This window comes from Cyprinus carpio, chromosome B22, assembly GCF_018340385.1.
Source record: "Cyprinus carpio isolate SPL01 chromosome B22, ASM1834038v1, whole genome shotgun sequence".
Lineage (NCBI taxonomy): Eukaryota > Metazoa > Chordata > Actinopteri > Cypriniformes > Cyprinidae > Cyprinus > Cyprinus carpio.
In genome coordinates this window covers 32,013,431-32,034,995 of record NC_056618.1, presented here as the reverse complement: position 1 = coordinate 32,034,995, position 21,565 = coordinate 32,013,431, and the positions used below count along the sequence as shown (strand labels likewise).

The following is a 21,565-nucleotide window of genomic DNA, read 5'->3' as shown; positions in this document are numbered from 1 at the left end:
ATATCATCATCTCTTGGCTGTATAATGATTGCACTTATTGATTGCGCAGTATTGATTAAGATCAAGTTTAAAAGTACTTTCTGTCAGCTTAAAAATGATGATCATAAATAAAAAATCCCATTGGCCAGTTTGACATTTCTCAAGTAGATTTTTATTGTACTACACTAAAGCTCTTTCAACTTTTAACCCCAGCCTTCACTAACAGGCATCAATTTGAGGTAAAACTGTGGTGCTCTTTCTCTGAACTTTTCTCTGTAATGACTGCATCTAATGGCTTCATCAAGGTCATTACATGGCAAATCCTGATATTGTTACCCGTAGCACTCAAGTGGCAGCTGTACTCGGACCAGAGCCAGTTTATTTCCCTCACCAGCTGATTTTGGCACACTTGCCAGGTTGCTTATGGAGAATCGTGACTAAGTGCTCAAGTGACTCTTATTAACGTCGCCTGTGACTGGCTGGTGTACTTTCTGTTCCCAGTCTGTCAGATTTATAGACGTGACACTTTTGGTGTTTACGTAGTCTGAGATGTATCAACGTCAATTGACAGACGGCCAGAGGTCATTCCCACAGGTGTAATGAAGACGCTAAATCAGTCTGACACCAAATTAATGAAACCATATCTCTCAGGTCATCCACTCTGTCAGACTTCATCATCGACTTGGTCTTAAATTATGATTCAGTTTGAGTCGTCATACGATAGATTCTTTAGTGATCTCGATAATTGTATAATCATGTTCACCTTATTTGCTGTAGCTCAGTCTACCCTAGGGAAACTAAATTGTCTGTATAAAGATATAAAATTCAAGATTTTATTTCAAGATTTAAGATTTTTGTTTGTCACATACAAGTTGTATAAATATACAAGCAGTGTAACATAGGTTCTGCTTACTTAGTAGACTTTGCAATAAAAGAGATAATACAAAGAAATTAATAGAATTATCTTGTTAAAATTAATTCTGAATTATTATTTTAAATGTAATTATTGTGTATATTACATAAGATTTACTAAAATAACATTAATTAAAAAAAGATTCTATAATGCACATATTATATAATTAAAATAAATTATATAAAATACAAAATTAATATTATTTTTTAAATGAAATACTATAAAATACATTTTACAATTACTTGAAATGCAAGTTAAATTAAATTTAGTTGATTCCATGTAAAATAAAATAAATTATTATTATTATTATTAGTAGTAGTAGTAGTAGTAGTAGTAGTAAAATGTGTTCAAAGTGGTGAACATCCAATAAGTTAAAAATTAAAAAAAAGAAAGAATTAAAACAATACATATTTTTTAAATTAATAAATAATTATATTTATATTCCTTATACATGTTTTATATATAATATAAAATAAATTAAAATATAAAATAATAAATTTTTTATTTCTTAAAATCTTCTCAAAGTGGAAAACATTCAATAAATGGCACATGATAAAATAAATGATAAATTATTTTAAATGTAATTATTATAATTCATCAGTGTTCTTGAATAATTTGTGTGTATGCATACATAAAAAAAAAAAAAAAAAAAAAAAAAATATATATATATATATATATGATTATTTATTTATTTTTATTTATTTGTAAGTGGTGAACGTTCAATAAATGATAAACTATAAAATAAATGATAAATGTTAAAAATATTTTCAATTACCAGAATTTATTAAAACAAGTATTACATAATAAAATTATATTATCATAAATATTTAATATAACATTATATAATATTTGACGTTGTATTTTGTTGTTACATTCAAGCAATTGACGCAAATTCGAAAGGGAAAGTTAATTGCGCACGGCTCTTTTAAGCTATTTAAGAGCAAATGAAAGTGAGGAAAAGAGGGAAAATTCAAACAAACAATCACACTAATCCCAACTACCTAAAATTAAAAGTAAAATTAAAATCACCACGCCACTTTCACAAGCTATTTAAAAATTTTCTCACCGTCACAACCCTATTAAACAGTATTTATAAAAGCGGTGAGTTGTAAATTATTTTTATACTTGGAAAGTATTAATAAAATCTATTATATTTAAATTTTAAAACATTCATTGTAAACATTCAAAGTTTACAATTAATTTTATTTTTATTTTTTATATATATGTATATATATATATATATATATATATATATATATATATATATATATATATATATATATATATATATATATATATATATATATATATATATATATATATATAATTTTTTTTTTTTTTTTTTTATGGGGGAAAGAAAAAAGATAAAAATAGTGCCTATATTTACTCTTGGATACATACGGTCAGTTTAACAAGTGACTTCTTTTGGTGCTGTTTTGGGTTATTTTTTCCCCTAAAATTGTGTTTAAAACTAGCCAAACACAGAGATCCTCTTCAGACTTACTATAAGCACACAGGGCAAAGGGTCGCTTCAGCGCTTAACTTTCACCTTACATTAACTATGGATCAATGCACATTTACTGTTCAACACCTCACTGCTTCACTCACTGAACTCTCAAGGCTGAGATTCACCCTTTTCTCTCTCTTTCTGTTCTTCCCGTAAATTATTCCCAAACTGCTTTCACCGCCCCATTTTTCTCACATTTACGCCTCTATTGGACAGCCGGCCTTGGGTAGTCTTGAAAATGTAGACCTTTGGAGTGAAGTGGAGCCCATATCTCTCCTAAAGCAGTTGTTATAAGCCCTCTGATGACTTGAAGCAAAGATTTTTTTTTATTGCTCTTCTGTCCAGAAGAAGACAAATGTGCATTAATAAATAATAGGCTGAAGTGTTCATAAAAGCCTGTGAGCTTGTCGTCCTCTGAGATGACTCATCGAGTGTTGAAATCTGAGCCATATTCACTCCCAAAAGCCTTTTTTTGGGTCTATTTTATAAAACAAATCCAAATTCTACTCTTTCTACTGGCTAAATGAGTTGTTGTTGTTTTGCATATTAAACGTGATAGTTTGATTGGTTTATTATATTTTAGATGACCTGGCCGCAAAGGCCAACATCATCATAGACCCGGCGGAGATCCAGGCCACGTCTATGGACGATTTGGATGAAGATGAGGAAACTGGAGCTGCTCAGGTACGTCAATGACCGCCAAGAATCATTTTCACAACATATTTGAACCTCTAAAGCCATTTCTATATGTAATTGTGGGAAAGATGACTATAAAAAAACATGTTAAAGGAGTATTGTGGGTTTAATACAAATTGAGCTGTGTCTCATCTGCTCATCAAGGCTGCATTTATTTGATCAAAAATACAGAAAAAAAGTACTATTATGAAATATTACAATTTAAAAGAACTGTTCTCTAGTGAATATATGTTAAAATGTAATTTATTCCTGCGATCAAAGCTGAATTTTCGGCATCATTACTCCAGTCTTCAGCATCACATGATCCTTCTGAAATCATTCTGATATGCTGATATGATTTATTATAAATATTGGAAACATTTGTGCTGCTTAGCATTTTATGCTCTTTTCATTTTTATACAATTATAATATAGGATCATTATGTAATATCGTATATTATATAATAAATAATATAGGATCATTATCTTATATAATTAAAAAATATATCTTATTACTTCGAATGTTATATTTTTATAATACCATGTATATTTCTATAGCACTAACTAAACACAACAACAGTTGACCAGTATATGTATGTAATATGTTATAAAAATGTTATATTTTATTTATGTATTTATTTATTTATTGGAAAGGTAAATTAAATATAAATACTCATACATATAAATCACATTAATAATTAAAATATTTTATAATGTAAATTACAAAAGAATTTATGTATTATTTTAAATCTAATTGATTCCAATTCATTATTACACTTCAATTACATTTACACACACGCGCACACACACACACACACACACACACACACACACACACACACACACACACACACACACACACACACACACACACACACACACACACACACACACACAAATACATACATACATACAAACATACATACATACAACATAGCTATTAGTATTAATGTTAAAACATTGTTTTATATTATTTATATTGAAATTCAATAATAATATACTGCAAACTACTATAATTGTATATTTTATTGTATGCATTTTATTATATTACGGTTATTTTTATATTTTAATTGCAAAAAAAAAAAAAACAATCTGAATCTTTTTTTTGTGTAAATTTATTTAAAAAAAACAATTTTTACTAAAAATTTTTATTTAAACTTAATTACCATGGCAACATGTGACCTTTAAATAAAACTGACCATAAAAAACTTACAACAAAAACAATACAAACCAAAAAAAAAAAACTAAAATATAAAATTAATATCTGAAAGTGCTTTTGTAAAATTACAAGCTTCAAATTTCTTTTACATTCTCCAAAAACCATCCCCTTTTACTTACATTGACCCCATTTAGTTTCATTAGAAGTGACCTGGATTTTGGCTTTTAGCTGAATCTCTTTGGGACGTCCGGTGTCGAGCGCTTTGTTTTGTTGGTGAGGACGCTATGCTGAATGTCATGCGGCTGAAGATGAATGCTGTTGTGTGTTTGGGCTGGCAGAGACCGTCTGGCGCTGTGGCCATGGGTGGAGCTTTGGCCCGTCCCAGCTGGTTGAGTTCCCCGACGCTGGGCAGAGCCAACCGCTTCCTGAGCACCGCCGCCGTCAGCCTCATGACCCCTCGACGACCCCTCGCCCCGCCGGAGAAGGTCAAGATCCGGACCCTCGCCGTGGAGCACAGAACCGAAGAAGACAGTGAGTCCAGCAGCTGACTTAGTTTTGCTGCTATTTGTAAATAATAATAATAAGAATAAGAATAATAATAGTAATACATGTAATTTGCAGATATATATATATAGAGGTTTACTTCTCAGTTTAGTTATTCTTAATTTATTATATATATATATATATATAATATATATATATATATATATATATATATATATTTATATATATAGAGGTTTACTTCTCAGTTTAGTTATTCTTAATTTATTTGAAACAAAATTGAGATATGAAGTCTTTCAGAGGACATCAAGTTTGTTTCTTATGCTCTTGGCATATAGTTATTTTATTTATTTTTTGGTTCAAATTTTAGAATTTTGAAAGAAAATATTTTTCTTTAAATTAAATAAAAAAAAAATATCATATTAAAAAAAAAAAAAAAAAAAACTTGAAGATACATTTTATGTAAACAATTGTTTTACTTGTGTAAATTTATTACGAAGAAAACAAAGTAACTCAAGGTATGTTCAGAGAACATGAATGTATATCTGCAGTAATATATATTCAGTAATATATAGCAAATATATGTTGTTTTAAGGATGTTTTGATAATTTTTACAGGACAACATGACTTCAATAACAATTTAAAAAGCTTGTTTGCAGTACATGACAATCTCAGTCTACAGCTTCACGGGAAATCAGATGCAAACCAATTAGCTTAGAAATGAGCGTCTCAAAAAAGAAACCCAAATGAATCTGTAACTGAACTCAAGGGGAATATGACGCGGTTTAACCTCTTTTCTTTCTCCCCCTCTGCCGTCTCCAGTCGAGGGAAGCCATGGTAACGATGGGCTGTTGCTGGGGCGACCGTTCGAAGAGCCTGACCAGCCAATCACGGAGAAGTCGCTGCTGGAGATTCTGGACGGGGTTGTGATGATGTACAATCTGAGCGTTCATCAGCAGCTCGGCAAGGTACGGCTTTGAGAGACCTGCGGGACACGGGCCTGGGGTACTGACGTCTGACCATGCTCTGCCTTCATGACATTCGAAAGGGTTTGATAGCGTCACGCATCAGTCACGTCTGAAGGTGAAAGCCTGAATATGAGGTTGAGGGCTGAGAAATTACATCTATCCTAATTGGGCAAAACACACTTGGGCAAAGAAAAAATAATTCATCTAAATATGTTTAGGTTATGTTTCACCTCATAATTAAAAGAAAAGAAAAAAAGTAATTATTAATGCAAAATATAAGATTATTACATTATTTTAGAATTTTTCAAATCTAACTCTGGCTTAATGCCAGAAATAGACAAATTTATTTGAATTTAAGTGACTTTATTATTGGATCCACATTATTATTATTGTTATTATTATTATTATTATTATTATTAATTACTTTATTAATTATTTAATTGATTAATTTGTTTATTTATATAATGTATAGTACTGCTATTGTTTATTAATATTTTGTCATGAAGCAGATATAAAAGCACAAATAATCAGTTATCTGACAAATATTTTAAAATAACCTGTTGTTCAAAACAAATATATAAAAATATATTTAATGTTATGAATATTACACCTATAAATCCTGTTTTGGAATAAATAAATAAATAAATAAAATGAAAAAAAAAAAAAACTATATATATATATATAGATATATATATATATCTATGTATGCATGTATGTATGTATATATATATATATATATATAGTTTTGTATATGTGTGTAATAAAATAAATACTCGTTTTTAATGATAACGTTTCCACTACATTTGTACTTGTATACATACATATATATGTGTGTGTTTGTGTGTATTGTATTTTTTAATGCAATATATAAGAATATAACACTTTGCAGTGTTATTTTTTGGCCAAATTTTCAGTAAAAGTATTTTTACAGTATTATCTTTATTTTATTTTAGCATACAATGTTATGTTGTATTTTGTTAGTTGTACCCAATTTAATATATAAATTAAATAATTGCAAATTTAAATAAACAATTGAATCTATTTATTATAATAATTTTAATTATAATTATTATAATTTATGATATATATTTTAATAATTTTAATATATATATATATATATATATATATATATATATATATATATATATATATATATATATATATATATATATATATATATAAGTAAATATTTTTTTCCCTTTCAATTTGAAAGTTAAATCAATTGGATATTTCTTTGTAAGCGACAAAAAAAGTTCAGTCCTCATTCTTCATTTTGCTCTCGAGTTCCTTCAAGTTCACTTGAATGGATTTTGCTAAAAAGCTCCTCTTTGATTTAGAGAGGGTCTGGTGTGCCAGCTCATCTCGACCGTCCCCCTCCACTGATAAACGCTGTTTGTCGACGTGTGAGTCACTGCTGGGTAAAACACGGACTCTGTCCTGCCAGCAGCTGTTTTAATGTTTCACTCTCTCAATAGCGAGGAGAAAGGAGTCAAACAGAAAAACTGTGCTGCACTCAATGGTCGTGAAGTCTATATAATTCATGCTCTTTGTAAAGTGCTTCGCTCGGCAGAGCTCTATAGCACATACACCTTTGTCTCCCTGTGTGTGTCCTTACGCTTGAAGAAAGGGGATTTCAATCACAGAGAGTGATTGCTCTCGGTAGTAAAGAGATTCTTGCTTTTGCTCTGCCTCTCATTGCTGAATTCCTATGCATATCTAGTCTTTTTTTGTTTGCTTTCTGTTGCAGTTTAGTTAATCCAAAAATGAAAGTCCAGTCATCATCTCCTCTTGTTCTGATCAGTTTAGGCTGGTCCAGAAGAACATCTTTCTCCATTGACGGCCATTCAAAAGCAGCCATGTATCATACACAATGGGATTCGAGTGTTATTGCAGAGGAAAGATTTCCTGTGAAAAATGACTAAAATATTGTGTTTTTTTTCACATAAACCTATATTATAGCTTCTGAAGACTTGAAAATATAGTGCATGAGTCATATGGGCTGCATTTATGGTGCTTTTTAAATCTTTTTTTTTTTTGGAGCTTGACATCTCCTTTTATTGTATGTCTCCGTCTCTCAATTGAGAGTACTGTAAAAGATGACACAATTTTTCATTTTTAGGTGAACTTTTTTATTTTAAACATCGTCATCCGGAGTCCTTTGTTTTATTCATGAGGTTTTAATTAATCCTGCTGACACTTTTGTTTTAGAAAATGATCGTGAAGAGCCAATCAAATGCATTATTGAAATGGCTGAGAACTGACTGTCAGATTGTGAGCTGTGAGTAATTTATCAAACAAGCTGTCATTCATCAAAAGAAAAGTGTTACGTAACTATGGAAACAGTGCATCGTCTTGGCTCTGTATTAATGGTATTACAACATCCAGCCTGATGTAAATAATCTATTAGAGGAAGGGATAACAGTGTCATTGAGAAAGGAAAACAGTAGTGTTCTAGCTCAAAGTAAGAGTCCAATACCTGGAGATGGTGGACGAATTTATCATAATTATTGATCCTCATATTTTTGTTTCAGTGTCTTAATGCCAGAGTCCATTAATTACCAATAATATATCTTCATACAAAGACTTATAAAATCATAATAATGCTTTAATGAGTATTTTAGTTATCAGACACTTAAACATTTCAAAATAATCAGTCTTAAAAAAAAATCAAGACAAACACACACAAAACCAAAATAAAAAAAACTTAGAAAATCATAATTGTTTAACTAACCATTTTAGTTTTCAAATACTTTCGATAACTAAACATGGAGATTTCAAAATAATCAGTTGTTAAAAAGAGCAAAGCACACACACACAAAACATCTAAACTAAACTAAACTAAACTAAACTAAATTAAAGGGAACAGAGCAAATAAAATCCATGAAGCATAAAAACCAAACCAAAGAATAAAAAGCATAAAAAGCAAAATAAATAAATGAAAAAAATAAAAAATAAAATCAAAGCATAAAAAAACAAAACGCAACAAAAAAAAAAAATAAATGAAACATAAACAGAGCAAAACATAAAAAAACAAACAGAACAAAGCAAAAAAAAAAAAAAAAAAAACGAAATAGTATAAAGCATAAAAAACAGAACAGAATAGAAAATTCTAAATTAGAACAAGACAAAACAGAACAAAGCATAAAAAGTGAACCAAAAAGAACAAAAAACTAAACAAAACAGCAAATCAAACAAAAAAAAAACATAGATAAAAATAAACAAATAAATAAATAGAACACAGTATAAAAACAAAACAGAATAATAATAATAAAAAAGAACAAGACATAAAAAGCATAAAAAAACAGAACAAAGCATAAAGACAAAACAATGCAAAGCATGAAAAAACATCAATATCTATTTAATGCATAGTACTGTATATTGTACCTATATATTGCCACATGCAGTTATTTTAATATATGCTTTTATTCACTCATAAATCATTTTAATCTCACACAACAGTAAGGGTCTGACTCTTATTTTTACGATTTTATAATGCATAATATTTCAGTTCCTAAAGATGCTACCAGTCAACTGATAAGTAACAACGATTTATTTCTTGTCAAAGCCAAGATTGATTCTCATCTGGTCCTTGTGTGAGTGCTCATTCTTGACTCTGTTAATTAGTCATTTAGCGAATCTTTTTCATCCGGAGTGATTTGCATAGTCAGTGTCTAAGGAGTAACCTCAGGTTAAGTATCGTTTCCTTGTGGGATTTGAACCTGCAGCCTGTTGGTCACCGGCCGAAATCTATAACTGCTAGACTGCAGCAGCAAGAGGGAAATTCTGCCTTGCTTTGCATTTCAGTTTTCAGAAGTAATTAATCCCAAAGTTTCTTCCTCCAGGGAGTTTTTCAGTGCCACTGCTGATGCGAATCACTGCACCAGTGGGGTTTGTGAGACACTTTTCTTGGTTTCTCTTTTAGAACAATATCCAGTTGTAAAAAGTCCTCTACAAGTCAAATGTAATTAAAATTTAAATGGATGGCATGGTAAGAGGAAGCAGTTGTTGATATTGATGTGATCCTTCGATGATGTACCGTGACTTTGGAAGCAAATTGAAAGTGTCTCAGTTCACGCTGTGATTTCTCTCCAGCGCTGTTGGACCCTGATGAGATTTATGCTGTAGTCCGTCAAGCAAAACTGTCTGATTTGACTTAAATGGACTTCATAAAGGCTTTGTTAATTGGCTTGGCACAGTGGCGTCAGGAGACTTGTCTTTATTATTGATATGCAGAAGAATTCAGCCACAGCGTGTCTCCACCACACCTCGTCATTTCATCAAGCTGAAATGCATATTTTTATTTCCTCTGTATTAGAGAGAACTGCATGACCATAATCTCAATATAATCCAATACTCGTATTTTTGGGAACAACCTAAATCGGTTTCTCAAATGGAAATGAGCTGCATACTGATTACTTTTTTCTTTATCCAAAATCAGCAAAACATACAATAATATCTTTTTGTACATAAAAAACCTACCTCAATTAGATAACAAAACAACAAAATCAGCATTACAAAAAAAGATCTAGGTACAGGATTTAAAAATTAAATTAATTAAAAATTTAATTAATTAAATACATTTTGAATGAAAGCAAAATAAAAAAATATTTTTTACTAAATTGTTGCTTATATTACTAGCATTAAAATAAAAACTTAAAATATAAACACAAATTCAAAACATTAATAAATACTACAATTGTATATATGTATTTCTAAAATAGCACTGAAAGAAGCATAAACACACATTATTCTTATTTCCAAATCTCAATTTCAGAAAAAAAAAGGTTGCAGTTCATAATCCAATACAGCTATGTGTATTCTCGCGATTGCCACAAGGGGCGATAATGAGCATTGACAGAAAACGAATACTTCTGCTGCCAGTTTTATGTAAACTGTTGTCAGCTACATAAGTAAAAAAAAAGAAACATCTTGTTTAAAAAGTGAGACATTAAACATTCGAAGTGAACATTTGAAGGGAAACCTATTGCCCCCTTGAGTATTGGAAATTGTTTCAGCTACAATAAAGCATTGACACTTATGTTTGTGTATACTTGATTGTGTAACATCATTCTGTATGTTTCTGGTGGTAAAGCAACCTGTTGGCTGTATCAGGATGGCTTGTGCTCTCTTCAGTACTGAAACCATGTCTCTGCTCATAGGAGAAGGTTACTGTGGTGATAATTTTCTCTTACTTCCAAAATTGGTGGCTATTTTGAACTCCAGCAGGATGGCTAGCGATTATGTTGCCGCTCGAGAACAAGGGCAATTTTCTGTTCATGCTCGCAGTGAAACACAGAATCTGATGCTGTCTATATATTTTTTTGTTTACATGTTTTCTGCAGATGGTGGTTGTATCGGATGATGTTCACGAGTATGCCATCGCCCTAAAAGACACGGACGAGAAGATCGCCCGATGCCCGAGCAGAGTAAGACCACTGTATTGAAGTGTCGTGTTGCATATATATTTATAAAGTCTTAATTAAGAACACAGTTAAGCTCTGTATTTAATCTGTATTCATATGATTTTTTTTTCGTCAGAGGCCGGATATTTTAGAAGAGTTGCAGAAGAGCCAAAAAGTGTTTGCTGAAAAGCTGAACCACCTGAGTCGTAGGTTGGCCTGGATCAATGCCACCATCTACTCCAAGGTACTGATGAAGGTGCTAGCCAAAAACATAGGGTGAACCAACTGTCTCACTAATTTCAAGCAGTGTCATTTTGGTATATGCAGCAAGCGATATAATTTTACGATGAAAAAACCATACTATGAAGATCCCAATACTTTCATGGCCTTAAAACTATCAATGCACCCCATAAACGATGCACCCTATAAACTCCAGGCATTTAAATTCTGCCTCGAAATGGCTTTTCAAAAGGGCATTTAGGAACAGGAAGTAGTATGTAAACTTGCAGTAAATGTCAATGCATTCATCACAGAACTCTCTGCAACTTTAAAGGGGTTTTATTATAGCCATTCAGAAATATAAAATAATAAAATTAATCAATTTTAAAAGTGTCATAATATATTTATTTATTTTATTTACTAAGCTGCAAAAATATAAAACAATATTTATTTATTTAGTAATACGCTGCAGAGTTAAAGATAATATTTATTTCTAAATATTTGTATTTATATTTGTTTATTGATTGGTAATTTGATAATTTATTATTAGTATTTTCTAAAGAGGTGATGTTTATGTATTTATTAAGCTGCAACATTTGCAGAAATATAAAACAATAAAATTAATCAATTTTAAAAGGGTCATAATTATTTATTTATTTATTTATTTATTTTCTAAGCTGCACGAATTATAGAAATATAACACATTAATTAAATTATAATATATTAAACAAATAGCAATTAATCAGTGTTAAATGTATTTTTTTGACTATGAATTTGTAGAAATATAAAATAATATTTATTTATAAATATTTGTATGCATATTTATTTTAATATTTACAATTTAATATTTACAATATTATTTATTGATGGATTGATTAGGCTGAACAAATTGCTTTTTACAGAAATATAAAATAATAATGATGATAAATAATGATTAGTCAATATTTATTTATTCATTTGATAAGCTGCAAAAAAAAAGAAAAAATTGCAGAAATGTAAATTAATAAAATTAATCAATTTTAAAAGTGTCATATATTCATTTATTTATTTTCTTCACCATATCTGTGAACGCAGGAGAAGATGCTGGATGTGTACTGGCTCCTGCAGGTGTGTATCCGCACCATCGAGCATGCGGACAGCACAGGCTCCCTGTTTGCATTCATGCCTGAATTCTACCTCAACGTGGTCATGAACAGCTACAGCGCCCTCAAAAACTACTTCAGCCCCTCCAACTGCATTGAGGAGCTTCCAGGTCTCTCAGTTAATACTGGTCACAAGAGCTGCTAGTGTGTGTGAACTTTGATCTTGAGCAGTTGTTTGTGTCACACTCATGCTTGTCTGTCATGTGATGTTTGTCTCTCAGGTTACGAGGACACACTCGCTCAGCTCGCAGCCATTCTCGCCAAACACTTCGCTGATCCGCGCATCGTTGGCACCGGTAAGAACACCATAGCCCTTCATTTGCTTAGACTAATTCATAAACACAAATCTATAAATTCATAAACCTATATATCTTTCTATCCATCAGTCCCACAGACTACTTATTTTTGCATCTATTTGTCAATCCATCCATCCATCCATCCATCCTTTCTTCATCCATCCATCCATCCATCCATCCATCCATCCATCCAACTTAGTCTATTATTCCTTCCTTCCTTCATCCATCCATCCATCCATTCATTCATACATTCTTCCTTCTTTCCTTCCTTCCTTCCTTCCTTCCTTCCTTCATCCATCCAACCTACAGTCTATTATTCCTTCCTTCCTTCATCCATTCATCCATCCTTCCTTCATCCATCTATCCATCCAACTGACAGTCAATTTTTTCATCCATACATCCATCCATCCATCCTTCATCCATCCATCATCCATCAACCCACAGTCTATTTATCCATCCATCCATCCATCCTTCGTTCTTTCCATCCATCCATCCATCCATCCATCCATCCAACCAACCAACCGACATTCTATTTATCCATCCTTCCTTCTTTCCTTCATCCATCCATCATCCATCCATCCGAAAGTCTATTTTTCCTACCTTCGTCCATTCATCCATCCTTCCTTCATCCATCCATCCAACTGACAGTCTATTTTTCCTTCCATCCATCCATCCTTCCTTCATCCATCCATCCATCCATCCATCCATCTAACCCAGTCTATTTATCCATCCATCCATCCATCCATCCTTCCTTCCTCCATCCAACCGACAGTCCATTTTTCCTTCCTTCTTTCATCCATCCATCCATCCATCCAACTGACAGCCTATTTTTCCTTCCTTCATCCATCCATCCATCCATCATCTATCCTTCCTCCATCGATCCATCCATCCTTCCTTCCTTCCTTCCTTAATCCATCCATCCAACCGACAGTCTATTTTTCCTTCCTTCTTTCCTTCATCCATCCATATATCCTTCCTCCATTCATCCATCCATCAATCCATCCTTCCTCCATCCATCCATCCAACTGACAGTCTATGTTTCCATCCATCCATCCATCCATCCATCCATCCATCCATCCATCCATCCATCCATCCATCCAACAGTCTATCCATCCATCAATCCATCCATCCATCCATCCATCCAACAGTCTATTTATCCATCCATCCATCCATCCATCCATCCATCCTCTATCCATCCATCCTCCCTTCCTTCTTTCCTCCATCCATCCATCCTTTCTTCCTTCCTTCCTTCCTTCATCCATCCATCCATGCATCCATCCTACCTGCCTCTGTTAATATTCTGTTTCCATTAACTGCAGGAAAAGACTCAGAAAAAGGCAAGCGGCCCAAAAATACGTAGAATAATCAATTCGTTGGCTGTTTTAATGGGAATTCTTTAACCTAATATAGCCGTTGGCTTGCACCGTTCATCACTTCGCTTCATTTCTCACATAAAGGTATAATTAAAAGCTTCCTCTCTCAGCTCTCAGGCAACATGAAGTCATTTGTGTGATGAGTTGTAGCCGTAGTATTTTCTTAATCCTGTTTAAGGTTAGGGCTATAAAAAACCCTCGACTCCTGAATCATGAGCGATGTGCTATGCAAATGAACATTATTATACTACAACCCATTTGTTTAAATTTCATTTCATAAGCAGGCTTTTCATTATGTCCGCACTCCGTTATGCTGATGTATTTAGATTTTTTTTTGCATATTCATATTTATCTTTCTTTCTTCTGTTTCAGTCCTACAAAAAAAAAATTTTTTAACAACAGTTGTTGCACGGTCTGTTTTTAATATGGATTACTTTGTTTTGATCAAGGACTTTTTTCTTAACAAAAGGAGGCTGAGGTGTTAGAAAATCATTGAAGCTCCTAGTTTCATAATAAATTGGAAGTGGACACTAATAGATATAACAATCATACATGCAAATGCAAGAAAGAAGCCCTTTTTAAAGATGATGTTAATGGCCGTTTGCAGCCCACTTTATTTACGTAACATATTTCAGAGTAAACCGGGACATGCAGAGTGGGGATTTCATTCATCAAGAATTAATTGAATCATAAAAGCATTGAACAATGTCTTCTTTCTACTTTATTTTCATCACAGATATCAAAGATTCACTGATGCAGGCTTTAGCCAGTTACGTGTGTTACCCACAATCCCTGCGTGCCGTCGAGAGGATCCCAGAAGAACAGTAAGTGCTTAAGCCTGTGTTTGCATCAAAATGCAGTGATTAATTCATGTTTTTTTGCTACTGCGTTATAGGGCTGTGCAATTAATCACATTCGATTGTTATGCGCATCTCGTCAGTAAAGCCGGTACCGTGAGCCGTAGTTCACTGACAAGCTAGGCGATATCGCGTTCATAATCACAGATGAATCGCATTCGATTTCGAACATGATATCGCCTAGCTTGTCAGTGAACTACGGCTCTGTGTATTGAAAGCCGCTCAGTCTGAAAGCAGGTGATGGTGATTTACTACTAATCACACACCGCTTTACTGATGAGATGCACATGACAATCGAATGTGATTAATTGCACAGCCCTACTGCGTTACTTGTTTTCATCTCACCTTGTGAATGATGTGAATGCTTTGCTAATACGTTGTGAGGGTACAGTTGTTTTATGTTTTTGATGGATTTGTTGTTGTTTTTCCCCACCAATTTAGTTTTGTTTTTTGTTTTATTTTTGCTCATGTTTTTGATGGTTTAGTTTAACTTTTTAAGGGTTTAGGTGTGCTTTTTTGTTTTGTCTTGCTTTTCATGGTTTGTTTTGTTTTTGATGATTTAGTTTTTGCTTTTTTGTTTTGTTTTATATTTTACATTTTAAAGTAGTTTTTACTTTTTTTTTTTTTTGATGGCTTTTTATGTTTTTTAGGGTTTAGTTTTTTTTTTTTTTTCATAGTGTTGTTTTTGCTTTGTTGTTGGTGATGTAGTTTTGGCTTTAGGGTCAGGGTTAGGGTTTTGTATCTGTTGGTTTAAATTTGTTTTTGTTTTTGTTTGGTTTAGATTTTTTCTTTTTTGTTTATTTTTTTTTTTTTTTTTTATGGGTTTGTTTAGTGTTTTTGTCTATTTTGTTTTGAAATGCTCATTATAGCAATTTGGTTACTTAAAATTCATGCCCAATTCTGAAAAACCTGTGCACCCTGGTTCCTTAAAATTCCCTAAAACCAGCCAATTAGAATGAATGTCATTTTTATAAATCTCCTGCTGTTTTTGTCTGCAGTTTGTATCAGACAACCTAATTTTCACGATAATGTCTTATTTCTTTGGGTTTAATATTTTATTTGTCTTAGTGCATTGTTTAAGGTTTTTTTTGTTTGTGTGTAATTATTTATGATGTGATATCTCCCAGACGGATGGCTATGATGAGGAACTTGCTGGCTCCATATGAACAGAGACCTTGGGCTCAAACTAACTGGATCCTGGTTCGTCTTTGGAGGGTACGCTGCATTTATTTTACTGTCTTACACAATTCCCCCTCCACCATTTTTATCTTCTCCTTGCCTTTCCTCTGCTCCTATTATTCCATTAGATTCCAGCTCAGAATAGGTGCATTATATCAGGGCCATTATGCAGCATATCTCCGCTGTTTCCATTTAACATTTATGAAATGGGCCTGACAAACTAGCTACTCCCATTTAGTTGTTTAACATTTATTGCGCTCTCAGTGCCAAAAAAAAGGGGCGACTTGGGTTTATTCATCCATAATAATATGATTATGTGTCTGTTCTTGATCATTGTTAGAGTTTCATGGGGTGTTGTTCTGTTGTTGTTTTAGTATGATTAAAAATAAAAAAAAAATCCAGTTTGTAAATTAAGTGTCTCCTCACACAGACCTGACTAACTTTAATATTTCTCACACCATTGGTCACAAAAGAGTGATTCGTTTCCCTAATTGTTTTAGGCCTTACTCACACAATATGCAGCTAAATGTTTACTATTTTTCTTCTCTGTTCACACTTTTTATTGTTAACCCCTCTTTTTTAACCTTGGGTTAATGTGTTCTTGGGTTAGTGACAATTGCCTTCTACAACTAATATATTTCTGACCAAACTGAACAACTAGTTCATTTGTTATGGTTAAAAATGCATGAATTTGAATGTGGTTGTCACTCACACAGCTTTGCAGTCTGTACGTGGTTTTATATTTTATTCCCGCTGCCAACAGGGATGTGGCTTTGGCTACAGGTACACACGTCTGCCTCATCTGCTGAAGACCAAACCGGAGGACGCAAACCTGCCCAGCCTGCAAAGTGAGTGACTGTTCTGTCTTCCTCCATCTTTATTGTCAGCCTGTCTTCAAACTTTAGTTATTATTTATTTATTTTTTCTAAAAACTTTTTCTTTACTTTTCTGAACTTTGTATTCCAATGAATTTATATTTGTTATATAATTGGGTAATGTTTTAAAATTATTTAAATGTTTTGTGATGATTAAAAAAATGTAATAGCATTAGAGATCTTGATAGATTAAAAAGTAATTAAATGATTGATATTACAAAATCAACAATAAATCAACAAGATGAAAACAATTAAAAGACAAAAAACTGAACAAGAAGAAATCATCCAACTAGACCAAAAATGGCCTTAGAATATATAATATATCGGAGTCTGTCAATTTAAACTCACTTTTTTTTTATGTCCCATAATGCTTTATTAATCAAAACCCAGAATATACTAGACACAGATTTATATTTACAATAAGCAGCCATAGCACAGACACTCAAGAGTCATTTATTATAATAACCACCTCATAAATAGTAATATTATTCATTAAAAAAAAAATCTGCTTGGCATTTTTCTTAGAAATTTCCCTGAATGCTGTCAGCATCTTAGAGTTAGTTTGTTTGTTAGATTGTTGCTGGATATACAAAATTTTATACATGAGCCAAAAGGTTTTTTTTGTATACATTTTTTTTGTCACTAGTCAAGATGTATAAGTATAGCCTGAAGTAACAATAATTGTAGGAGAAATTTTGCAACCGGATACACTGAAACATCAGAAAATGTTGTTTGTCCACCTCAAAAGTAAATTTTATTTGAGGTTTGCCATTTTGCAACCTGTTATCAAATTTTATAGTGTGTGAGCAGTTTAAAACTATTTATTTATTTACTTACATTAAGCATGCAAATTATAAATATATTTTTAAAATACTTAGGTTAAGTATTTATTTTAGGGCTGTCAGTTTAACGCGTTAACTTAATTAGTTATGAAAAAATAACGCGATTCAAATATTTTAACCCAGTTAACGCAGTGGCCCCGCCCCCAAACCTGTACGTCATCTTACATTTAATACAGTTGTCTGCTGAAAATAGAATGTCCATAAATGCAGTTATGCCCTAAAATTTAAGATATTGGTGCAAAAATGCCTCTATATGAGTTTTTGTCTCATTTATATCATATGATATCACACGAGCAGCGAGAGCAATATTACAAGTGCTGATTTTGTCCCGAATATCACAAGTTTAAATGTGATTATATAAAACAGTTCAATAAATATGAAGTTCATATTGTGTTATATTTTAAACACAATATTATGTTTTTGCTAAATTTTGCAGAGAGCATATTACCTTTAAAGCCATAGCAGAATTGTTGTGCATCTCTGAGCAACACAGCGGTGTTTAGTTTCTGAATTAATCCGCATTTTGAACAAATGGTGTGAATAAATGAGTCAAAGACCCATTCATAAAATTTGCTTCAATCCTGAATGAAACAGCTGTTTGAACGAATGAATTAAGTCATTTACTGCCACCTGCTGGCAGATTTAGTTTCTTATTTGGAGTATGTTTCATAAAAAAAAAAAAAAATATATATATATATTGTGGAACATAAAAGAAGGTATTTTTAAAAGACGACGAACAATATTAAAATTGATAGTTCACCTCAAAAACAACAAAAATCTGTAATTTACTCACCCTTATGTCATTTCAAACCTTTCTTTGTGGAACATAAAAGAAGGTATTTTGAAGATTATTGGTAAATAACCTATTTTGGTTACCAACGACTATCATTGTATGAACAAAAAATACTGAGATGTTTCTCATATGATCATCTTTTATGTTCCATATTTATGCTAGGCTGTTTTAGCCTAGATGTTTGTGTATAACATTTTATGTTAAATCAAATAAATTATTTCTTTCTAAAGCTGCAGTTTGTAATGTGTACTTGATATTTTCTCATTTAACAAAAAAAAAAAAAAAAACTTTTTTGGGTATTTTCACAGTCAAATGTATTTTGTGATTAATTTGATTAATTAATCGACACATCATGTAGTTAATTAGATCAAAAAAAAAATATCGACTGACAGGACTAATTTATTTATTTACTTACATTAAACATGCAAATTATAAAGATTTTTTAAATAAGACTTAAATGACAAATAAAATAACATTTATTTCCAAAATAATTATAATTACAAAATTTTCACAAAATGAATAAAACAATCAAAAAATCACAAAAAGCTAGCTACCAAATATCCAAATATTGGTTTGTAGTTATTGATACATTTATATATTTATATTTCCATAAACTCTATACTTATAATTCCATAAATGAAAGAAACACAACATATTTTCTCATAATAATGTTGGAAGCAGGATTGAAAGATTGAGCTTGATGAATGCCGTCAATGCTGTTATAATATTGACATTACACAATTATGTAATGATATTGACATTATTTACTTCCTGTTGTGGTGTACCGGTCCAAATGATGTCATTTCTGTCTGGGTATCACAATTATGGAATGTTCAATTTTTAATGGCGGGAAAATCATTCTGAAACAGAGTTGCTCTGAAATTCATCGAATATCATTTCAACAGATTATTTACCAAAACTGCATTTGAACCTGAATGAGCATCCGTTTGAAATCAAATCATGTTTGTTCTTTGTTCCTGACCCTGGAATCTACATCCCCACTGACGTTATTAGGAAGTCATGATCAATAATGTAGAACACTGAGTACAGATGCTGTTTTACTAGAGCGGTTTTGACATCATGCCGTTCTTCTGTGCAACTGAAAAAGTCTGTGCTTCCAACTCATTAAAGTCAATCTTGACACTTTCATGCACACACACACAGTCTCGGTGAGGACGTGACTATTCACTCGTCCATTATTTCTTTCAGCAGCTTCAGATCAATACTTTTTAAGAGACCATCCATTAAGTCAAACCAGAGATGTTTCCCCTGATCAATTTACTTTAAAGCAGTACACTTTGAATTTAATCACTCACAGTTCACTGCAAGCCTATTTTTATTTTATTTATATATTTATTTATTGTTAGTGTATTGGAAACTTCCTCAGGGAAAACATGGTAACTGATATCTTGCAAGCTTAGGTTCCTTTTCATGGTCAATATGAAACATTCATAACCGATTTTCCTTCTATAATGTGACATAATTTAGATGGAAAACAGGATGTTCATTAAGTAACGTACTTCAGGAGTCAAATTTATCTATCGGGAATTGATTGTCAATTTGCTTACTAGAAGAAAGGCTTGTAGCGCTTAATCAGGAGGCCAGTGCTTTGCTGGGAGGAATAAATTGTAAAGTTGTCACTTTGTGAAGGGACACTTGTCTTGACACTTCAGCTTGGCTTGTGCGTGATGCATGAATTCCCTCCCTGGTCTGATGAGTCTTGTCTCAATGCTAATTCCATCTTTTTTTTTTTTATTCCACTCTCATTTGCATGACATCCAGGGGATTTGTCAATTGCTAGTTTTCAAAGTAAGTTCTGTTCCCATTTGGTAGTTTTCACCTTTGGTTGACCCTTATTAAACACTTTTCTAATTGCTGGTCTGCTTCGATGTAGTCTGAATGACTGACGTGAGAGTAAAATGGGCTCACAGCAGACCGATTTGCATTTAGGATTGTGTCCACATTACCATTTACCCACTTTTAAAATTGGTAATAGTGCTGTAGTGTACCATTCTGTTTTGCCCATGTTTGCTCCTTTAATCCCTTCTAGCCATGTCTTGTCCTTGCCAGTAGTTTGTTGTTTTTTCCCTCAGTAATTGTGCCAATTACCATGTGATTAATGTGTCACCTCTGTGTCCTACTCTAGATTATTAGTTAATCACTCTGCAAAAACAAATACTCAACACAAAAAACAAATATTAATCATAGGTTAAAAAAAATACTTGTTAAAAAATACACTGTTAATACTTAAGAAGTCCTACAAAAATTTACCATGGTACAGTTTCCACTGAAATTTGATACATTAATCTCATTGAACTAATTCCATTAATTCACTGATGGTAAGATAATATATGAAATAAAAAACTAGAACAAATGTTCTGCTTTCCCGACTCCAACATTGATCAAACTCACCTGCTTGTAACGTTCCTGTAATCCTGAAGACCTTTATTAGTTCATGTGTGTTTGATTTAGAGTTGGAGCTAAACTCTGCAGGAAAGTGGACCTTGAAGACAAGAGTTGAGAACCCCTGACCTGAACTTTAGTATGTTCCTCATCCAAAGCTATCATTTCAGAAGACTTATAGCACACAAGTCGACAACTTTTATGATAGTTCTTGATCTTTTTTTGAAGCCTGAAACTTCCAGTCCATAATTATTATTGCATGGAAAAGAGTGACCAGGATATTCTGCAAAATTGAAAATTGTTTCTTGGAAGAAAAAAGCAATGTAGGTTTAGATTGACATGAAGGTGAATGAATCTCTTAAAGGTGTTCCTATCCATTTTGTTTATCGGATCCTACCTTAAAGCAATTTAAAATGGAATTGAATCTACAGTAACAGAGTGATTGCTTGCCTCTTTTAACGCCTGGAGTTCTGAGACATGTGC

General features: G+C 32.2%; 1 protein-coding gene across 1 annotated transcript in view; it reads left to right on the top strand.

Annotated features, from left to right (window-relative positions):
• Positions 1-21,565, top strand: part of LOC109091386 (E3 ubiquitin-protein ligase RNF123-like) — a 121,102-nt gene that overhangs the window by 19,707 nt on the left and 79,830 nt on the right. Inside the window, 10 exon segments of the mRNA XM_042749926.1 lie at positions 2,983-3,083; positions 4,571-4,763; positions 5,556-5,701; positions 11,044-11,127; positions 11,240-11,347; positions 12,397-12,574; positions 12,686-12,760; positions 14,870-14,957; positions 16,118-16,205; positions 16,933-17,017. Of these exon segments, the coding sequence (XP_042605860.1) occupies positions 2,983-3,083; positions 4,571-4,763; positions 5,556-5,701; positions 11,044-11,127; positions 11,240-11,347; positions 12,397-12,574; positions 12,686-12,760; positions 14,870-14,957; positions 16,118-16,205; positions 16,933-17,017 (1,146 nt within the window).